Raw genomic sequence first — 21,963 nt, 5'->3', positions numbered from 1 at the left:
AGACCTCTTTTTGATTATGAAACTAAATATGTTGACTTTAGTGTGAAACTCTGTAAAATTGTCTGCATCTGTCCATATGCCAACACTTTGAACCAGACGACAATTATGTCTTCAGTGAGCCAAAAACACATAAATGATAACGTAAATTTGTTTTGTTTGTGACCTATTTTGTTGAGAGCTTTGAAATATAAAACAAAGTAGCATGCAGTGGTACTGTACGACCATTTAAATGCAACATGTTTGCAGTTTTCCCACTTCCCCCTCCTTGCACTCAGGCAGTGTGGCATGGCTGTGGGGGAAATGTGAAGTAGGACAGAGTGCTTTGGCACTCGTGCTCGAGCACGGTCCATGAGCCGAAATCTTGGCTGCTGCTGTTCTATCGTATAAAAGTTCCACAATGTGAACATATACGAAGGCTCTACATAGCTGAACACTGTAATAAAGCCTAGCACAAATTTCACATTGAAAAACTTATTTGTTTAGTGGTCAACCGTTGTCAGTAGAGATTTCCTGGATCTGATTACTAACTGCTTGCCAGTCCATGTGATATAACTCCGTGTAAATAGCGTGACTGAATAACACAGGCCATCACCTAGGCCACTTCTTGGTAATTTACAACACCATCCAGCTCTTGTACAGCAGCTTCATGTGAAAATTTCCTTATTGGACACTATTATGTTTGACGTTTTTATTCATGAGTACATAACTTTGAAGAATCTACTCAAGTGCAATTAGTATGTTCACAGCTGCATTAAATGAGATATGATTATCAATTAATACAAAAAAATGATGATGAAGAGTCGGTTTTCTGAAACACAATTTTTATTTCCAAAGGGCATACAAAGACATTCCTTCTAAGGATGCGTAGATTCTTAAAATTTTAACCCTTTAAAACACAAATGTATTCTGACAACAGTATAGTAAAGAAAATTAATTCAATTAAACATATTTCAGTCTTAACAATATAGTATAGACAAAGGTGCAGGAGACAAGTTTCATGAGTCAAATACATCAAAGAATGGAAAGTAAGCATTATCTGGACATAGCATGTCTGCCATGAAGCACACAGTCCCAGCCCAACCTTCAAACAAACTGTAAGGGCAATCTGGTGTTCTGGCTTCTCTTCTGAACTGTTCATTGTACAAGAACTGCATGAATGAGAAGGCACGCCACAGCCAGTGTCGGTCGTTACCATTCAAGCGATACAGTAACAAGAAAACATATGCATTCCCCGCCACTCCATGACATATTCCTGCAAGCAAAGAGGTAATTTAGCCTTAGTAAACAAGGATACCAAAGTTAACTAGTTAACAACATATTACCTGCTGAGCACAAAAAAGTAATGATGCTTGAAGAGTACAAATGTTTATCAGAATAATGGAAATACCTGACATGTGATAACAAGGTGTCCAAAACCTTTTGAGAGTAAATTATACATACAGTAGAGGATTCTAAATCAAGTATTGTAACCGAAGGAACCAATATTTCAGGTAGCGTGAGCTCTGGAATGGACATTGCATTTTGTGCACATTTTTATGAACTGCTTGTATTTCATTATAAACAGTTGGCTGTTGTAGTAATGTTTATGGCACTACCTCAATCCTTTCGCGGGCCATGGGGTATATACTTCCCATGAAACTTATGTCCTTCCAGCATTTAAGGGCATATGTGTTACCAATTTCGTACACTCCTGGCATCTAGTGTCAGTCCGCTGCACCAGCTGTGGTTTCTGTTTGTTGTGAAATATAGCCTTTTAGACATTTACTGTTCCATTTCTATATTGGAAGAACCTAATGAATAACTTTTATGCTTGAAATTATGAGTCTGTTAGTAATGTAACAGCCTTAAATTTAGTACTGGAGTAATGACACGTACCTTTCAGTGTACCACTTGATACATTGCATCAAGTATTATATAATCATGCATTTACAATTGTGTTTATTCCTTTCACATTTGTTATTTACTATCTAATATTATTTTGAATAACTGAATGTTGTCTGAATACCAGAACTGGACAGAGTACACTATTTCATTTATAAAAATTATCAAGTTGGATAATTTGAAATATTGCATATACCCACCTACATTCTGTTAAAATAATAATTTTGAATTGAGAAGAATATCAATTCACTTATGTAACCTGTATTAATTTTTACATTCTAGAAAGACACTGTGTAAAAGTCAGACTGATTACTGAAATTGTAAACACATCTATAGTTATTGCTCTTTAGCATAATGCACACAGTAATTGACTGTATCAAAAAAATTAACTTTAAGAGGTGAAACACAGACAAATGTCAGTAATGAAAATAATTATGTAATTCAAAAATAGCTGTTTCAAGTTACTACTTTACGAAATCTTCTATAAAAAAGAAATTCTGTAAGAAAGCAGTGTCAAATATTTACATTTTAATAATAAAACTTACTGTCACACTTAAGTTTTTGTGAACACGCAATTTTTAATTTTAATGTAGTAAGAGTATGAATTCTGATAAAGTATTGTTAGGTCTTTATACAAAGGCTGGTGCAAAGCCAAGAAAGAAGAAGTAGAAGTAGTAGTAGTTATCAAGTTATAGTTACAGTCAGTAAGCAGTTTATTACTCAAACTGTTGTAAAATGTACTAATTAGTGTGAATATTTCACTGATGACTTGGCCACTATTAAGATCTCATGAGCTGAAAATCAGTGTTTCATTCTATAGTTTTGAAAGTATTGCAGAAACCCCTAAAGAATGGAAATAGGAGGGTAAGTCAATTATTATCCGCAAAGTAGTTATAAAATTTTATTGTAATCAAATTGGAAATTTACAAGATCATAATTTTTTCGACATAGTCTCCTTGCGTTTCAACGCATTTGTCCATCGTTGTACAAGCTTCCTGATGCCCTCATAAAAGAAGGTTCTCAGTTGAACTGCGAGCCAGGAATGCACTGCTTCTTTCACTGCTTCGTCTGAGGTAAATCGATGGCCCCTTAATGCCTGTCTGAGTGTACCAAACAAGTGATAGTCAGAAGGGGCAAGATCAGGACTATATGGAGGATGATCCAGTACTTCAAATTTGAGTTTCTGGAGCGTTTCAGCAGTGTGGGCAGCAGTACGTGGACGGGCATTGTTGTGCAACAACACAACACCTTTTGAACAGAAATCCTCAGTGTTTGCTTTGAATTGCAAGCTTTAGCCTGGCAGTAAGAATCTCACTGTAACATACACTGTTTAACGTTGTGCCCCTTCCCAGTAATGTTCCAGTACTGGACCTTGTGCGTCCCAAAAAACTGTAAGCATCAGTTTTCCTGCGGACAGTTGGGTCTTGAACTTTTTCTTGCATGGCAAATTTGGATGTTTCCATTCCACACTCTGCCGTTTACTCTCCGCCTCGTAATGATGGATCCATATTTCATCACCAGTAATGATCTTGTCCATTTCGTTACCATAGCGATCCAAATGTTTTTTGCAGATATCCAAGATATCTTGCAAAAACTTTATGAAACCCAAGTCTGTTGTGGATGATTTCGTAGCCAGAAAAATGAGTAATTTGCAGATGATGTGCCACCTCATCAATAGTTAATCGTCTGTCTAAGAGAATCATTTGACGTGAACGCTCAATGGTTTCATCATTTGTGGCAGTAAACGGTTGTCTGGCTCCTCCTCCTTCGTGCGTAATGCTTGTGCGACCATTTTGGAACTTTTCAATCCATTCGTAGACACTCCATTGTGGCAAAACACTGTTCCCATACTGTATCGAAAGTCTTTGATGAATTTTGGCCCCTGATACACCTAACGGAAAAAAAAGGAAAACCTCACAGGTCACTGAATGTTGCTCTTCTTTGGTGCAAATAGACAGCGAAGCAGTCATGATTAACAGCATGGCAGCAATAACAAAACTAACCTAGTGGCTTGAAAATTGCAAAGATATAACACCAAATAAACAAAGCATGTGTCATCAACATAAAACGACAGTACTACCAAAATAAACAAAAATATAGCTAAATTGTGGATAATAATTGACTTACCCTCGTATTTCAGCAGATATGTAAAATTTTGTAATAAAAGTTCACTCTATTCCTCTTGTTGTAACGTTAAGTGGTTAATTTGGTAAAACTATGGTACTGTTGCAAACATATTTGGTTACAGACAGGAGAGATAATATTTGAGTACACCTCGAAAAAAATAAATTCCACTAAAATCAACTACAGTTAAGCAGAAAATAAAGCATTATCAATCCTATTTGGCATCGAAAAATTTCACAATTTCCTCTGTGGAGCGAAATTCCGCCTGATTATTGACCACGAACTGCGAGTTGCCCTCTTCAGTGCTGGAGAAAAGAGCTCAGTGATTAAAAAGGTGAGCCTTACTCCTAAGCAGGTACCAGTATCAAATAGATCCACCTCCATCTCTGGGCAGATATGCTCTCCTGGCTTCCTGTGGGTTCTGATCCACAATTCAACCAATAGGAGGTGATATGTTTTGCTACTGATGGGGAGCAAAAGGATGTTCTCAACAATTTCCCATTACTGCACAAGAGATCACTCAAGGCACAGCAGAGGATCTAATCCTCCAAACATTCCATTCACTTCAACACCAAGGGCTGGTCCAAATGTCATCAGTTGACTTTAGAGAATGACGTTGTCTAGGAGGCACTTCTGCCATATTCAAGTCACCATCAGATGGACATAGTGCAGCAGGCAAATAATTGCTGAACGCACATTGTGTCACTGATGCAATTTCAAAGGAAGGAGCTTGACCTAGAATCAGATTTTTTGAGAGTGCTAGCCTGGACTTCTTGGTTGGGACCTACATGCACAATAACATTTGAATTAAGTGTTATATCCTAGCCAGTAATGCCACCCGAGCCCGCTGCCAAAAGGTTGGCAGCATCAAAGTCCGGACGCTGTCCGCATAAGCAGCGCCAGCGAGACAGCAAATCGCCGCAAGTCTGCACGCGCCACCGCTGGATTCTGGCTTCTTAAGCGCTGGAGTCGCGAGTGCTAGGACAGTTCTGTATTCGCCGCTCAGTTGTATACTCGCCACCGAATTGTGTACTTGCTAGTCAGTTGTGTGTTCATCGCAGCAGAGTTGTTGTTTGTCGTCAGCCGACGCTGACCTAGCCGCTCCGACTCGAACTAGACAGATCTCTGTAGACACGGAGTTCACTATTGTGTTTCTGTATCTTCGACAATAAAGATGAGTACCGACTTTTATTTAATCAGAGTGTTTGGGTTTTCATCTTTCTGTTCACTGTTTCAGCGGACCGGTCGGCCCGCTATTAAAAGTGTGGCGGTGACTTCGTAAGCCGTTTCTACAGCGAATTGTTTGTCGCTACGAACACTGCCACAAAACTGGCGACGAGGACTTCCGAACTCGTGTGCAGGGCTGGTTCAACTTGTTTCTGGTTATACTAATTATAGCGATAAAATTTTGGGGGCTGGTTTAATTTGTGTTCACTATGTCTGCCGAATTACAACAGTTGATCTTGTTACAGAGTCAGCAAATACAAAGTCTGGTGGAAGCAATCGCCAAACAAGCGGCTAATCCTCCAACACAAAAGGAACAAGCACAGGCAGCACCACCTTTCCGTGCTTTTGATGCATCAAGAGAAGAATGGCGAGAATATTTCGCGCAGTTGCAGGCGCACATGACAGTCTACAAAATCACGGGTACTGAGCGGCAGCTTTATTTAATTTCCACTGCAGGCGTGGAAGTCTATCAACTACTTTGTAAGTTGTTCCCGGAATCCAAGCCAGAAGCTTTAGACTATGACGTTGTTGTTAACAAGCTTGCTGAGTATTTCGAGTCGCGAGTTCATGTGGCAGCAGCCAGATTCAGGTTCTTCAGATTAAAGAAACTGCCACATCAATCTAATAAACAGTGGTTAACAGATTTACGGGGCCTCACCCGTCAGTGCCGATTTAATTGTGTGTGTGGAGCTTCCTACAGTGATGTCATGTTACGAGACGCTATTACTCAAAACATTGCAGATTCTCGTATTCGTGCTGCTATCTTAAAGTTGCCTGACCCGTCATTAGAGACTGTGATGAACATCATTGAAGCCCAAGATACTTTTGACTATGCTGAGTGTGAGTTAGATCAGCCATGTATTTCTCAAATTGCCTGTGCTAAGCAAGTTCTGTCACGCCCGCGGCCCCACTGGCAGAGTCAGACTGTAAACACTAGCCGGCCGCGTCATGTTAAACACATTAGTCAGCCGCGTGTGCAAAATGATAGAGTTAAGTCTTGCCCTAAGTGTGTTCTTGCTCATCCTCGTGAACGTTGCCCGTTAAGAAACGCAGTTTGTCACTTTTGTCAAAGGAAAGGACACATCCAGACTGTTTGTTTGCGTAAACGCAAGAACAATTCTAGTGCTGCCCAGCCCATGGATATTCATGTTCTTCAAAGCCAGCCCGCCCAGAAGGTCGCGTTTAAAGACTCTTCCACAGTTCGTGTGGGTAATAAACTTGTTCGCAATAAGCCACCCACCCAGCCCTCTGCTATGCGACCCAAGCGTAATTCCAACGCTGTAAAAAGTAATGTACAGACTGCAAGTGAAGCGGGAGTTGTTGTTCCACCCGCCCAACCCACGAGTTGTCGTAAGCAGCGAACACGCGCTAACCGCGCTGATTTTGTGTCTTCCGCCTCCACTGCACCGATCCAGAGACAGTGTAATAAACTATTTGTGAAGCTACGCATCCAGGATAAGACCTTCAATTTTCAATTAGACACTGGTGCGTCTGTGACTCTCATAAATAGTGCTACGTATGCGGCTATCAGCCGCCCTAAACTTTCAGGGGCAAAACGTTCTTTGGCTACTTATAGTGGAGAACAAATTCCTGTGTTAGATGTATGTAGTGTGCCAGCCACATTCCGTGGCAATACAAAAACAGTTTCATTCACAGTGCTCCGCGCTACAGACAGTGTAAACATTTTCGGATTAGACTGTTTTGACTTGTTTGGCCTGTCTATCCAAGACAATGTGTTGCAAATTAATTCTGTTGTTGTTCCTCAAGACAGCATAACCGATTTGTGTAAACGATACAGTGACATATTTAAAGACGAACTAGGTTATGCTGCGAACTTTGTCGCTCATATTACGTTAAAAGATAATGCTCAGCCTCGATTTTGTCGTGCTCATCCAGTGCCTCACGCCCTCCGGGCACCTGTAGAAAATGAACTTCGTCGTTGGCAAAAAACGGTGTTATTCAACCCGTTTCAGCGAGCCAGTGGGCTTCTCCCTTAGTTATTATAAAGAAACCGTCTGGCAAGTTACGTTTGTGTGCTGATTTTAAGTCGACAGTTAATCCTCAGACTGTCATTGATTCTTTTCCTTTGCCTAGACCGGACGAGCTGATGGATAAGTTAGGGGAAGCTCGTTTCTTTTCCAAAATTGATCTCCGTGAAGCACATCTGCAACTGCCCCTCGACCAGCAATCACAACAGTATTTTGTCATCAACACGTTGTTGCGGTTGTTCCGTTTTCTGCGTTTGCCTTTTGGTTGTGCGTCAGCTCCAGCTGTTTTTCAGCGTTTTTTGTCACAACTTCTGGCTAATGTGCCATCGTGTTGCAACTATTTAGACGATATTGTTGTGTCCGGTCGGACGCCTGCTGAACATTTCCGTAATTTGGAGTGTTTGTTTACAGTGTTGTCTCAGGCAGGCCTACGTTGCAACATCGATAAATGTTCATTTTTCCTTACGGAGCTGGAGTATCTGGGACATGTTATTAATGCTCAAGGCATTCATCCCTCCCAGTCACATTTAGCAGCTATTCGTGATTTGCCCGCCCCTCGCAATCTGCAAGAATTGCAAGCAGTTCTTGGCAAATTGACATATTATATTAGGTTTATACCTAATGCATCACAGATTGCTGCACCGTTGCATCGTCTCCGCCGTAAGGATGTTCCGTTTGTGTGGTCAGCTGATTGCCAATCAGCCTTTCAGCAGCTTAAAGAGGCTTTATTGAATGATCGTTGTCTGGTCCATTACGACCCTAACAAGCCTCTGGTGTTAGCTTGTGATGCCTCTTCTTTCGGCCTCGGTGCTGTGTTGTCTCACCGAGTCGGTAACACCGAACGTCCTATTGCGTTCGCATCTAAATTGCTCAACAAAGCTCAGTGTCATTATCGCCAATTGGACAAGGAAGCGTTGGCTATTGCGTTCGGTGTCACAAAATTCCATCACTACCTCTATGGTAGACCATTCTATTTAGTAACAGATCACAAGCCCCTGACGTCACTGTTTCATCCGTCTAAACCAGTTCCTCAGCGGACAGCTCAGAGACTACAACGTTGGGCTCTTTTGTTATCACAATACCGGTATGAGATACTGTATCGCCCTACAGCTCAGCATGCAAATGCTGACGCGCTTTCTAGATTGCCGATTGCTGCGGATGATGTCTTCGATTCCTCTGACGACTCTTGCCATCAGATTGACGCCGATGAGCATCAATCCCTCCGGGATTTTCCAATTGATTATCGTCAGGTGGCACGTGAGACAGCTACGGATCCTCATCTGAGTTTACTGTTACATTTTGTTCAACGTGGTTGGCCGTCCAAGGCAAAGGACATATCGGATCCTGTGGTTCGTCGCTATTATCCGCAATGTCATCTGTTGTCTGTTTCGCACGGAGTTTTGCTGTTACGCACCGAGAATGACCAGCTTTGTGTAGTGGTTCCCCAAGTGCTCCAATCCAAGGTCCTTGACTTGTTGCATCAAGGTCATTGGGGAGTGGTCCGCACCAAGCAGCTTGCCCGCCGTCATTGTACATGGATCAGCATTGATAAGCAGATTACGCAGATGTCTACAGATTGTTCGACGTGTGCCGAACACCAAGCTGCTCCGCCTCAACGCTATTTTGAGTGGGCACGCCCTGCCGGTCCCTGGCGGCGAGTACATATTGATTTCGCTGGTCCATATTGGAATTCTCGTTGGCTCAACATGATAGATGCATTTAGTAATTTTCCGTTTGTTGTGCCCATGCAGTCTAAAACGTCTGCACAAACTATACAGGCGTTGACTTCAATTTTTTGTATTGAGGGTCTTCCAGAAGTCTTAGTGTCTGACAATGGTCCACAATTTACCTCTGCTGAATTTGAAAGTTTTTGTTCTGCCAATGGCATCCGCCATGTTCTTACTCCGCCGTTCCACCCTCAATCGAATGGTGCAGCGGAACGTTTTGTACGCACATTCAAGGATCATATGGACCGCCTTCGTGCTACGCACTCTCGTCAGCAGGCCCTCATCACGTTCCTGTCGTCGTACCGGACCACGCCACGCGACGGCCCTTCGCCTGCGGAGCTTCTCCACGGCCGTCGTCATCGCACCCTACTACGGTTGTTGCACCCCCCGGATCGACCCGCCGCTTCTGAACATCGCACGCGTTTTCAGCACAACGACGCCGTTTTTTTCAGAGTTTATCACGGTCGCCGTCGTTGGGAACGTGGTACCGTGATAAGTGTCCAGGGTCGTGGTTTTTATACTGTTCAAGGTGCTACTGGGGTCCACAGGAGGCATCAGAACCAGTTGCGCCGCGCTGGCCGCCCGGATTCTGCCGCTCGTTCTTTGTCCACAAATTTGGTCCGCGGCGGGTTCCAGTCGCGCCTTCCGACTTCGCTGCCGCCCCTAGGGCAGCAGCAGCAGCCGTCGCCGCTACCACGCCGACCGCCCGTCCCGTTGATGCCTCACGCGCAGCTTCATCCGGGAGCGCCCCAGGTGGTCGCTCCGGCGCCTGCAGTCCCTCTTCCGTCGCCACCGCCTTCGGAGCTGATGGACGTCGACCCCTCAGCCGGGCCGCCTTCCCAAGCGGTGGCTGTGCAGCCTGTCCTGCAGCCGCTTTCCTTGGGCACCCCCAAAGAGTCTGACACCGCAGCGCCTTGTCCGGCGCCCACTCAGCAGCCGTCGCCGCAGCGTCAGGGGACGCTGCCTCTCTTCGTGGGTCCCGACGCCCCGTCGCGTCCAGTACCAGAAGCTGCACCCTTGGTCACAGGAGTGCACCCTGACCTCGGTTTTCAGTCGGTGTTTCCCGAGGCCCCGCGCAGCCAATGCTGGGGTGCGGACCGGGGACTGCCACCGACAACAGTCTCCGCCCCGGTCTCTTCTGCTACGCCTGTGGCCAGACCCCTCCCCCGCCGTCGACGCTCGCCACGTCATTATTCAACAACGGTGCGGCGATTTGGGGGGGAGGAGTGTTATATCCTAGCCAGTAATGCCACCCGAGCCCGCTGCCAAAAGGTTGGCAGCATCAAAGTCCGGACGCCGTCCGCATAAGCAGCGCCAGCGAGACAGGAAATCGCCGCAAGTCTGCGCGCGCCACCGCTGGCTTCTGGCTTCTTAAGCGCTGGAGTCGCGAGCGCTAGGACAGTTCTGTATTCGCCGCTCAGTTGTATACTCACCACCGAATTGTGTACTTGCTAGTCAGTTGTGTGTTCATCGCAGCAGAGTAGTTGTTTGTCGTCAGCCGACGCTGACCTAGCCGCTCCGACTCGAACTAGACAGATCTCTGTAGACACGGAGTTCACTATTGTGTTTCTGTATCTTCGACAATAAAGATGAGTACCGACTTTTATTTAATCAGAGTGTTTGGGTTTTCATCTTTCTGTTCACTGTTCCAGCGGACCGGTCGGCCCGCTATTAAAAGTGTGGCGGTGACTTCGTAAGCCGTTTCTACCGCGAATTGTTTGTCGCTACGAACACCGCCACAAAATTAAGGGTGATCCATAAAATGTATTACATTCTGAGAATAAAAAACTGCACTGTCAATTAAGGCCATGTAGGCTGGTTAACTAGGATTTAATGGCTAGTTCATTTTCCACAGACAGTGATTGAAACTTACACGGGTACAATCCAATCTGACATATCAAAACATGCTCTTCCTTTGAAGGGAAGCTATACAAACAAATCCTTAGCACAGTCACGGGCATCCACATGGCACTCTCCTATGCCAAACTGTTTATGGGCCATCTAGAAGAGACCTTCCAAGCATTCCAAAATGCAAAACTCCTAGTCTGGTTCACGTTCATTGATATCTTCATGATCTTCCATCCCTGTTCCTCCTCAATCCAGTGTGCCAACTTTATAGACACTGATCTCCTCTTCTCTGATGGCTCTGTCCACATTAAACCCACCAACCACCAACAGTATCTGCATTTCTACAGCTGTCATCCCTATCACACTACCTGTGAAAGCAGCCATGTCATATACCAGCTCTGCCGCAATCACTGCACAGCTTTTTATATTGGTGTGACCACCAACCAGCTGTCCACCAGGATGAATGGCCACTGCCAAACTATGGCCAAGAGCTATGTGGACCATCCCCTTGAACAACATGCTTGATTTCAGAGGTTGCTCCACAACACAAGCCATCTTGATTCTCCCTTCCACCATGAACTTTTCTGAACTGTGCGGATGGGAGTTATCCTTACAGCACATTCCCTGCTCCTGTAATCATCCTGATCTCAACCTACGATAACAGTGTCCCCACACCTCCACCCAACAGTTTCCTGCCCTTTCTGTCCAGCCACCTCCTCCCCATTCTCATCTCCTGCTTTCTTTGCTTGCCACCGTCTGCCAGTGCAACTGCCCATACTTCCCCATTTCTCTCCTTTTCACACAATTTTCCCTACTTCCCTGCCCTACAACCTCCTGACACTGTGACTGATGTCAGTCTGATCCCCGTACTCTCCGAAAGACAGTGCTCCATCCCCCCCTCCCCCGGGCCCTCCCCACAGCTACCCTTCCTCACTACCTCCAGATTGCTGCTTCCATTCCACGTGACAGTTGCATTCTGATCTGAGCTGCTGGAGTTGGCAGTCACATGTGTGTGGTATGGTTGCTTCTGTGAATGAATGATGTGTGTTTCTCTTTCTTTTTCTGATGAAGACTGTGGCTGAAAGCTTATGTGTAAGTGTCTTTTTTAATTATGCCTGTCCACAACTTAACGTGTCATCTTTATGGTAAGTAGCAATCTGTCTTTTCCTACACTGTTGAGACATGTCCTGAAGTTTTTTTAAATGGGAACAATACACTGAAACAAATACTACGACAAAATTTTAGATGATAACACTCATTGCAAGTTTTTTAATACTTAAAACTGCAACATTTGTAATTTGCAAGGCAGCTGGGGCCTTAGCTGTAGCAGACAGTGCATGTCCAATGGGGCAGACACACATCCTTGGTTGACAGCACATAGGTAATTTGTAAAGCAAATTTCAGTTTCTGTTGATAGTTTCTCTGACACAATTTTTTGCATTTACTATTCACTAGAATTTGCATCTCATTTAATATCTATAGTAATTAGCAATTGCCTTTGCAGTACTGCTAAGTATCAACACCTGAGATAAAAATTGATTAATTTGTTTTGTGATTTTGGTGGCTGCACAGCTTCACAGTAACCTGGAATCCAGTTAATGCTTCCAACCTTTCAAAGATGAAACATGAAGAAAGTGGTAAGCAAATGAAATCACTTATTTCTCCTGAAGACCTACATATGTTTCATTTATTAGTTAATTACTTGGTCGTTCTTTCGAATGTCAACAGTTCATCTGAAACTGTGAAAATATTAGAAGAAACTGGAAGCAATGTGGATCATTCCACAATTGTGGCTCAGACGATGATTGTTGTGCCAATTAAAGTTCAGAACAAAAATACAGCACATTAGTCCTAGGAAAAACTGTACCAGTACAGCAACAGCTTTCAGTGACTAAGAAAAGGCTGTAAATTTTTTGGTTAAACGAAGAAGGGAGAACACACTTGAACTTAAGCAATGTATAATGCTGATTTTGTTTTGTAAAATCTGAATATTAATTGTATAAATGGAAGAAATGTTTCCACAAAGTACAAAATATGTGCCAAAAAGAAACTCACAACAGTTCAAGACATTTACAACTGTTCACAAGAGTCAATGCACTGTTGATAAGGGATATCTATGAGACTGGGCACCCTGAATTTCAAGTGAGATGAACATTACATACTGATTTCCAGGCTTCTTCAATCTGGTTAAACAGATTTGGGAAATTATACAGAAAAGGAAGTGGCAAAATTACAAAGTTTACCTCAAGTAAACGCGAAGAGGTGATGCCATTAATAGGTAATTCTACAGAGAAGTCCGTAGCTGACGAGAAGATGAAGCTGCTTCTTATCACCTAAAATGCAGTGTATAAAGGCAATCAGTCAGGGTTCATGGAAGAACTACATGCAAACAGTACTTCATTATTTTGAGTGAAAAGATGAGTTGCTTGTGCAGCTAATGGCTGCTACAAACACATGTATATAACAAAAAATGGAAAGAAGCATATGGCATCGTTGGCCGGAAGGCCCCATCCGTGGAAGTTTGGCTGCCGAGTGCAACTCTTATTTCATTCGATGCCACATTGGGCGACTTGCGTGCCAGTGATAAGGATGAAATGATGATGAGGACAACACAACACCCAGTCCACGAGTGGAGAAAATCTCCAACCCAGCCGGGAATCAAACACAGGCCCGCTTGCATTGGAGGCGAGCATGTTAACACCCAGCTAAGCAGGCGGACTGTATACAACAATCCCAGTGATAAGTATTGATGGGTTACTGCTTCCACAGCTTTATATCTGTCTTCAGGAACATCAAGGCAGATTAGAATCAAAAATTTTAGAAAGGACTGCTTCCTAGCAAAAATCTTTTAATTCGTGTGGCAAAATCTGGAAAAATGAGAGAATACTTTTCAATGTTACATCCATATAATCTTCTTACTATTTACATAAAAAATTCATTGCTTTTGTTGGACTCTTGGTCTAGACATAATGACTCATTTGCCTTTTGGACAATAACAGAAAGACTGCTAAATCCGGATCCTACACAGAATTAATACGGTGACTTAGCTTCTCAATAAAAAAAAATTTTCAACTGTCTAAACCGTTTTTCAGAAAATTGTCAGGGAATATAACTTCCAATAGCCCTGTGTCATTTCTAGTTTATCAGTGAAATAACATGGGTAAACTTCAGTCGTTTGTGCATTGTCAGTTTGCATCACCATGTTATACAAAATTTGATCAAGTATGCCTTGTACACAGTATGATATGCAGAATGACAGCCCAACCATTTCTTACTCCATTCCATTTCTCTCTAAATAGAACTGGTAATTACTGTGAAGTGCCTGAATGCATTGATCTTTGTTTTATCAGGTGTTCCTTCTGTAAGGAAAAGGTTTTGTCATGCAATACATACTGCATATTTTTGATGACTACAGGAAATAAACAAAGAAGTGTTTCACTGTTATTAAAATATACATTTTAAAAAAGAGTCAAAAGAATAGTGCTACAGAAATTGTTGTAAAATATTTATTGTCAACAAACTAAAATCCTGATTGATGGAAGTCATCTGTAATGTAACATTGCACATTGTCTTGATTTTCTTTCCTCTGCTAGTCATTTGTGTAACAATTACATCCGCAATTATTTAGCTATCGATATAAACTCAGTTATTCACAAAATTAATGATTTGAGATTTTTTGGTGTGGTTTAAATACTTTCAGTTCCTGTGTGTGCACACTGGACTTTGTGCTATGCGGCGCTACGTTCTCTTGTGATGGCTGCATCTACTTACTCACCAGTTTGCATGCTAGGCTTTAAGGACTGTACAAATCGCTGTTATAACTGCTTCTTCATACAGCAACAATGAGTAACTTTAATATTTTTAAGAAAATACTTGCAATGTGCCTTAGTACCTAAAATTTGGACAGTTTATTTCTTTTGGTGTATTATTCCTGTGTGAAAAATTTCGGGGCATGTTTCGAAATTTCAGATTAGACTATTCCCCTGTTAGTGTAGCAGCCATTATATGCATTTATGTCTGTGTATAAGTGAGCAACAAACTACACAAATCATCATATGGCGAGCTATTAAAGTCTACAATTTGTGAAACAGTTCATAAATGTGACTATTAGAAAAGAATAATAAACCAGACTGAACATGAGTATCAGAAATGCTAGACTTTCAAAACAGTAGAAACCATTAGAGATATGTATTCTAAGGTTCCTTCAAAATGTCGAATGATGAAAACATTCGTTTTGACAATTCTGACATAGATAACAGTGGTGTTGATGCTGCTGGTGGAATAGTATCCCATATGCAAGTCATCCAGTTGTTTCTACAGTATATGGAACTCTACCTGATTTTGTTCCTGTTACTGTTTCAGTTGTCACTGTTACAGTTCCTGTTACTGTTTCAGTTGTCACTGTTACAGCATCAGCTGCTGCTGCCACAGTTCGATAAAAATTCCATTCATGATGCACTAATAGCACTAAATGGTTTCAGCTCCTTTTTGTCTCTTTTGTGTTGCAGCCTTACACAAACAAGGCAGGCCACTGCAGTGAACCAGACACTGAGTCCATGGCCAAAAAAATGGTAGAAAGCAACATTTCAACTGGCAGTAACACAATCTCAAATCAGAATTGTCTTAAACAAATGCTGTGAGAGTTCCTAAATTGAAGTTCAGGTCCAAAATGCTATGTAACATCAGCATCTGCAAACAGACATAGTAGGTGTCAATTGCAGGATACACAAACTGTAGATCCAGCTGCTGGGGCCAGATATTTATTTCCTATTATCAAGAAAATGGCCTTCTTTGTGTGATGTGATCTAGAGCCACAGGCACTGAAATTGGAACTGTGAGTTGCTTTCCAGATCATTGAAGTGGTGGTTTTTAGACTGCAGAATAACTTACATTACTGGAATAACAAGAAAAGTTGTCATCGTTTTAATACCTACAACGTACAATCATGAGGCCCCTGTTAACATCTTTATTCTGAGTGTAAGATGCTGGTCCCCAACTTGTGGTCCCTAAATGTATGGTAGCAGTCTTAGAGATACATTTTATTTGAATTATGAACATTTCAAGACTATGACTGTTTTAGCCACTGACATACTTGTTTGATTGTGGGTTATTTTAAGCTCCTTTGGCATGAATTCATGGTGGGGTTCATCCATAATCCATTTGTTCTATTCCCCTCTCATATACACTTTAAATGGTTTATTTATCAAGACTGCAAGAGCTTCCAGTTGTGAAGTCAGTCCCCCCCGGAATAGCAGCAAGCTCTGTATTTCCCTGTCTCAATTTCTCTTTCACAGAATTTTTCAAATGACTACTAAACTGATTCTGCATAAGAGAAGAACTTTTTTTCAATAAAGCACCTTTCCTTCTCTCACACTCTCTGTTAATCAACAATTTCATACCAACCTTGTCACACAACCCTTGTCATGTACATGAACATCACCACCTGGTGGTAGTTCAGAAGGTTTTGGCATTGCTTTGAATTTGAAAAACGATCACTGGATTAAGTTTAGTACTGTCAGCACAACATGAAAGAACAACAGTGTACTGCAATTTTTCACAGGCACTTGCTATTATAGTTACAGTTTTAGCACCCTTCAAGGCAACAGTTCTGTTACATGGCACATTAAATGTCAGAGGAGTTCTGTCCATACTCTTATTTGGCTTAATTCCTCACTGGTTTTCTTTCAATGTTGAATAATAAAGCGATGGAAAGATAATATTTTCTCTTCACACTCTTGTGGAGGGGGGGGGAGGAGGATAGGGGGAGGGGAGAGGGGGGAAAGGATGGGGGGGGGGGGAGAGAGAGAGAGAGAGAGAGAGAGAGAGAGAGAGAGAGAGAGAGCTGGCAAGACCAAGAATACCAGACTTTTGATCTTTAAATTAGTTAACAAGTCAATGATATTGAGAAGTTGTTAATCAACCAAATGAATAGTTTGTCAGCAACAAGTCACATTGAATCACTTGAAATGGAAGACAATCACACTCAATTTTACCTACAGAAATACTTTTAAGACATAGTAAAAGATCAGTGAATAGACCTTGTGTAAATTCATCTCATGTCATATTACCTGCAACATGAAAGTACAGGTCAGAATATGATGGAATATGACAATACAGATAGTTAGAAACACAATAAACAACCATTTCTGGAAAAGAATGGGTTGAATCACAAACAAACTTAAAACATAGTTGTGGAATGTATCTAACAAAAATGAATGACTGTAATAACAAAAGAATGAAACCCAAAGGTATGAAGATGTATCACTAACAGAACTTAGTTGTCAGTCCACACACAAAAGCTACACTGAGCACAACAGTGATGTCTTGTAGAATGTGCTACAAACAAGCAGGCACAGTAAGAAAACTTTAATATCATGCGAAACAGAGTAGCACGAGTGAAGCACAAGAAACAGGTCTGCAAGCGTAAGAAAAACAGCATAGACGTGGCTGTATACATCATTAAAACCCCAAAAGGTAGATAATGGATCACTTTTCAAACAAAAACAATGAGCTCACAAGACAGTGCAAAGTTGAAAAAGAAAATGAACAAAGGTTATATGAAAAACAAGCAAAGAAAACAAGGAAGTAGCAGAAAACGTAGAAGACAGTAAAGAAGAGCAAAGAAAAAGGGGAGAAGAAAGTAATTGTACACATACATATAAAGTGGAATTATTTTAGCAGTTACACATAAGCACACCAGATAAAAAATTAGTCACCTTTACAAGATATAATATTAAAACTGTATAACACCAACCCTATCCTTGGAAACAGACTTAATTCAATGAGGAAGAGAGTCCACAATTTTCTTCAGGTATGATATAACCTGCTGAAGTGTGATTAGATTCCATAGAGGCACCAGTTTTTAAGGATACTGATTGCTACATTTCACCTGATGTTCCAAAAAGCCCCAGACATTTTCTATGGGATTAATATTGGATGATTTAGTAAGCCAGTCCAGGTCTGATGAACTACCTGAGTATTTCTCAGACCAAAAGCACATGCATGCAGCCGTGTGAACACAAATGTTAACATCTTGGAAGATGGGTGTATCCATGTCAAAATGATTATGAAAATGGATAAGAAAGGGCAACACTTGTTTGCCAAAAATGTTGAAATAAACACTGTGGTTCATATTCGTAGTAACTAGAGTGAATGGGTCCAAATCATGGTATGAAAAACACCTCCAAAAATTCAAGAACTGCCTCTGGCCTGAACCACACCCTCCTTACTCTGCAAGTTAAATGCTTCATTGTGACATCACTGCACTTGAGGCGTTGATTCACTTGAGGCAAAACTGTGACTCATTGGGTGACACTACACGCCTCCTGTCCACAACTGTCACAGTGAAGACGTGTCACTGTGAGGGATGGACTTCTGTGAGGTACCCAACTCCGAATGCCTTTCATATGCACTTCGCTTTGTGATGTTCACTTGGAATCTGATTGAGATGGATTCACATTCAATGAAAATGACTGTCATTGACAATGCATTACACCCGTCTCTGGTCATTCTAAATTACGATCTTTTTACAGTCACTGTCCTTATGCTGTGTTACATGGCTGTAAGTTATATGCCACTCCTTCCAGACAAGTTGGACAGTCCATGTTCATACACCACGAAACTGGACAACTTCATCCATGATGTGGTTATGAACATGCCCAGGCACAATAGGTCCTTTCTGTCATTCTGCCACAGTTCTATGACAAACCGTTTTATTGTATTGATCCCATACAACTGACTGGTACATACATATTAATTCTTCGCACTGACATCTATCAGAGGTGGAAGATGTAATGTAAAAGCCCAAAGATTCATCAGTCGAAGTATATGACACACCTTTTTAATAAACTTGCTGATACACTGCAATTTCATTGTATGATCTTACATTTGTGATAAATTCTTGATTTTCAACTTACACTGATATTTGTATAATGGTACTAGCAATATTAAAAAATGGAAAATCCAGGATGGAATAATGACAATATTATGAAAAGGACGGATTGCTACTCACTATATAGCACAGATGAGTCTACATCTACATCTACATCCATACTCTGCAAGCCACCTGACGGTGAGTGGCGGAGGGTACCTTGAGTATCTCTATCGGTTCTCCCTTCTATTCCAGTATCGTATTGTTCATGGAATGAAAGATTGTCGGTATGCCTCTGTGTGGGCTCTAATCTCTCTGATTTTATCCTCATTGTCTCTTCGCGAGATATATGTACGAGGGAGCACTTCTTGGTGAAGGTATGTTCTCGAAACTTCAACAAAAGCCCGTACCGAGCTACTGAGCGTCTCTCTTGCAGAGTCTTCCACTGGATCTTATCTATCATCTACACAACGCCTTCGCGATTACTAAATGATCCTGTAACGAAGTGCTCTGCTCTCCGCTGGATCTCCTATATCTCTTCTATCAATCCTATCTGGTACGGATCCCACACCGGTGAGCAATATTCAAGCAGTGGGCGAACAAGTGTACTGTAACCTACTTCCTTTGTTTTTGGACTACATTTCCTTAGGAGTCTTCCAGTGAATCTCAGTCTGGCATCTGCTTTACCGACAATTAATTTTATATGGTCATTCCATTTTAAATCACTCCTAATGCCTACTCCCAGATAATTTATGGAATTAACTGCTTCCAGTTGCTGACCTGCTATATTGTAGTTAAATGATAAAGGATCTTTCTTTCTATGGGCATGGATATTCGTGATGTCCTTAGGTTAGTTAGGTTTAACTAGTTCTAAGTTCTAGGGGACTAATGACCTCAGCAGTTGAGTCCCATAGTGCTCAGAGCCATTTGAACCATTTAGATTTCTAGTCTCCAGAAAAGTCATTATACACGAACATAATATGTGCTCCAAAATTCTACAACTGATCGACGTTAGAGATATAGGTCTATAGTTCTGCACATCTGTTCGACGTCCCTTCTTGAAAATGGGGATGACCTGTACCCTTTTCCAATCCTTTGGAATGCTACGCTCTTCTAGAGACCTACGGTACACCGCTGTAAAAAGGGGGGCAAGTTCCTTCATATACTCTGTGTAAAATCGAACTGGTATCCCATCAGGTCCAGCGGCCTTTCCTCTTTTGAGTGATTTTAATTATTTCTCTATCCTTCTGTCGTCTATTTCGATATCTACCATTTTGTCATCTGTGCGACAATCTAGAGAAGGAACTACAGTGCAGTCTTCTTCTGTGAAACAGCTTTGGAAAAAGCCATTTAGTATTTCAGCCTTTAGTCTGTCATCCTCTGTTTCAGTACCATTTTGGTCACAGAGTGTCCAGACATTTTGTCTTGATCCACCTACTGCTTTGACGTAAGACCAAAATTTCTTTGGATTTTCTGCCAAGTCAGTACACAGAACTTCACTTTCGAATTCATTGAACACCTCTCGCATAGCTCTCCTCACACTACATTTTGCTTCATGTAATTTTTGTTTGTCTGCAAGGCTTTGGTTATGTTTATGTTTGCTAAGTTCCCTTTGCTTCCGTAGCAGTTTTCTAACTCAGTTGTTGTACCACGGTGGCTCTTTTCCATCGCTTACCATCTTGCTTGGCACATACTCATCTAATGCATATTGTACAATGGTTATGAACTTTGTCCACTGATCCTCAACGCTATCTGTACTTGAGACAAAACTTTTGTGTTGAGCCGTCAAGTACTCTGAGATCTGCTTTCTTTCACTTTTGATAAACAGAAAAATCTTTCTACCTTTTTTAATATTTCTATAATAGAGGGAAACATTCCACGTGGGAAATATATATCTAAAAACAAAGATGATGTGACTTACCAAATGAAAGTGCTGGCAGGTCGACAGACACACAAACAAACACAAACATACACACAAAATTCAAGCTTTCGCAACAAACTGTTGCCTCATCAGGAAAGAGGGAAGGAGAGGGAAAGACGAAAGGATGTGGGTTTTAAGGGAGAGGGTAAGGAGTCATTCCAATCCCGGGAGCGGAAAGACTTACCTTAGGGTGAAACAAGGACGGGTATACACTCGCACACACACACATATCCATCCACACATATACAGACACAAGCAGACATATTTAAAGACCAATATGTCTGCTTGTGTCTGTATATGTGTGGATGGATATGTGTGTGTGTGCGAGTGTATACCCGTCCTTGTTTCACCCTAAGGTAAGTCTTTCCGCTCCCGGGATTGGAATGACTCCTTACCCTCTCCCTTAAAACCCACATCCTTTCGTCTTTCCCTCTCCTTCCCTCTTTCCTGATGAGGCAACAGTTTGTTGCGAAAGCTTGAATTTTGTGTGTATGTTTGTGTTTGTTTGTGTGTCTGTCGACCTGCCAGCACTTTCATTTGGTAAGTCACATCATCTTTGTTTTTAGATATATTTTTTAATATTTCTATTTACGGCTGAAATCATCGATGCAGTAACTGCTTTATGATCGCTGATTCCCTGTTCTGCATTAACTCTTTCTAATAGTTCCGGTCTGTTTGTCACCAGAAGGTTTAATATGTTATCGCCACGAGTCGGTTCTCTGTTTAACTGCTCAAGGTAATTTTGAGATAAGGCACTTAAAAAAATTTCACTGGATTCTTTGTCCCTGCCACCCGTTATTAACGTTTGAGTCTCCCAGTCTATATCTGGTAAATTAAAATCTCCACCCAGAACTATAACATGGTTGGGAAATCTACTCGAAATATTTTCCAACTTTTCCTTCAGGTGCTCTGCCAAAACAGCTGCTGAGCCAGGGGGCCTATAGACACATCCAATTACCAGACAGTCACAGACAGGTAGAACAAAAAGACTACTAAACACGTAAGCTTTCAGCCAGAAGACCTTCTTCTGAAATAGTCAAAACACAAACACGCACACCAATATTGCGCAAACACAGTGAGTGAGCACATGTGTGTGTGTGTGTGTGTGTGTGTGTGTGTGTGTGTGTGCGTTCTGTCTATTTCATAACAAGCTTACATGTTTGGCAGTATTGACCCGGTCTGCGATTCATCTCTGCTATATGGTGACTGGTAATCTATACTTTTCACGGTACTAGGAATATTAATTGAGCTACAGAATAAGGTGGTTAACAATATCTTAGAAGGTGAATGAACAATGTAATCATTACATAAAGAAACTTAACATTTATATTATTCAGTGCACATTGGAGTACCTCTACGAGTATAGAATTATAAATA

At 41.7% G+C, this 21,963-nt stretch overlaps 1 protein-coding gene across 2 annotated transcripts in view; it reads right to left on the bottom strand.

The window, feature by feature from the left end:
• Positions 1-825: 825 nt before the first annotated feature.
• Positions 826-21,963, bottom strand: part of LOC124711370 (lanC-like protein 3) — a 100,035-nt gene continuing 78,897 nt past the window's right edge. Inside the window, exon 6 of one of the 2 annotated variants that reach the window (XM_047241414.1) lies at positions 826-1,252. In XM_047241414.1, coding sequence (XP_047097370.1) covers positions 996-1,252 — 257 coding nt within the window. In that variant the 3' untranslated portion in view covers positions 826-995. The remainder of the gene's footprint in view (positions 1,253-21,963) is intronic. The other variant, XM_047241415.1, reaches the window with a different exon arrangement.

Source organism: Schistocerca piceifrons, chromosome 8, assembly GCF_021461385.2.
Source record: "Schistocerca piceifrons isolate TAMUIC-IGC-003096 chromosome 8, iqSchPice1.1, whole genome shotgun sequence".
Taxonomy (NCBI): domain Eukaryota; kingdom Metazoa; phylum Arthropoda; class Insecta; order Orthoptera; family Acrididae; genus Schistocerca; species Schistocerca piceifrons.
This window is presented reverse-complemented; position numbering and strand designations above follow the sequence as displayed.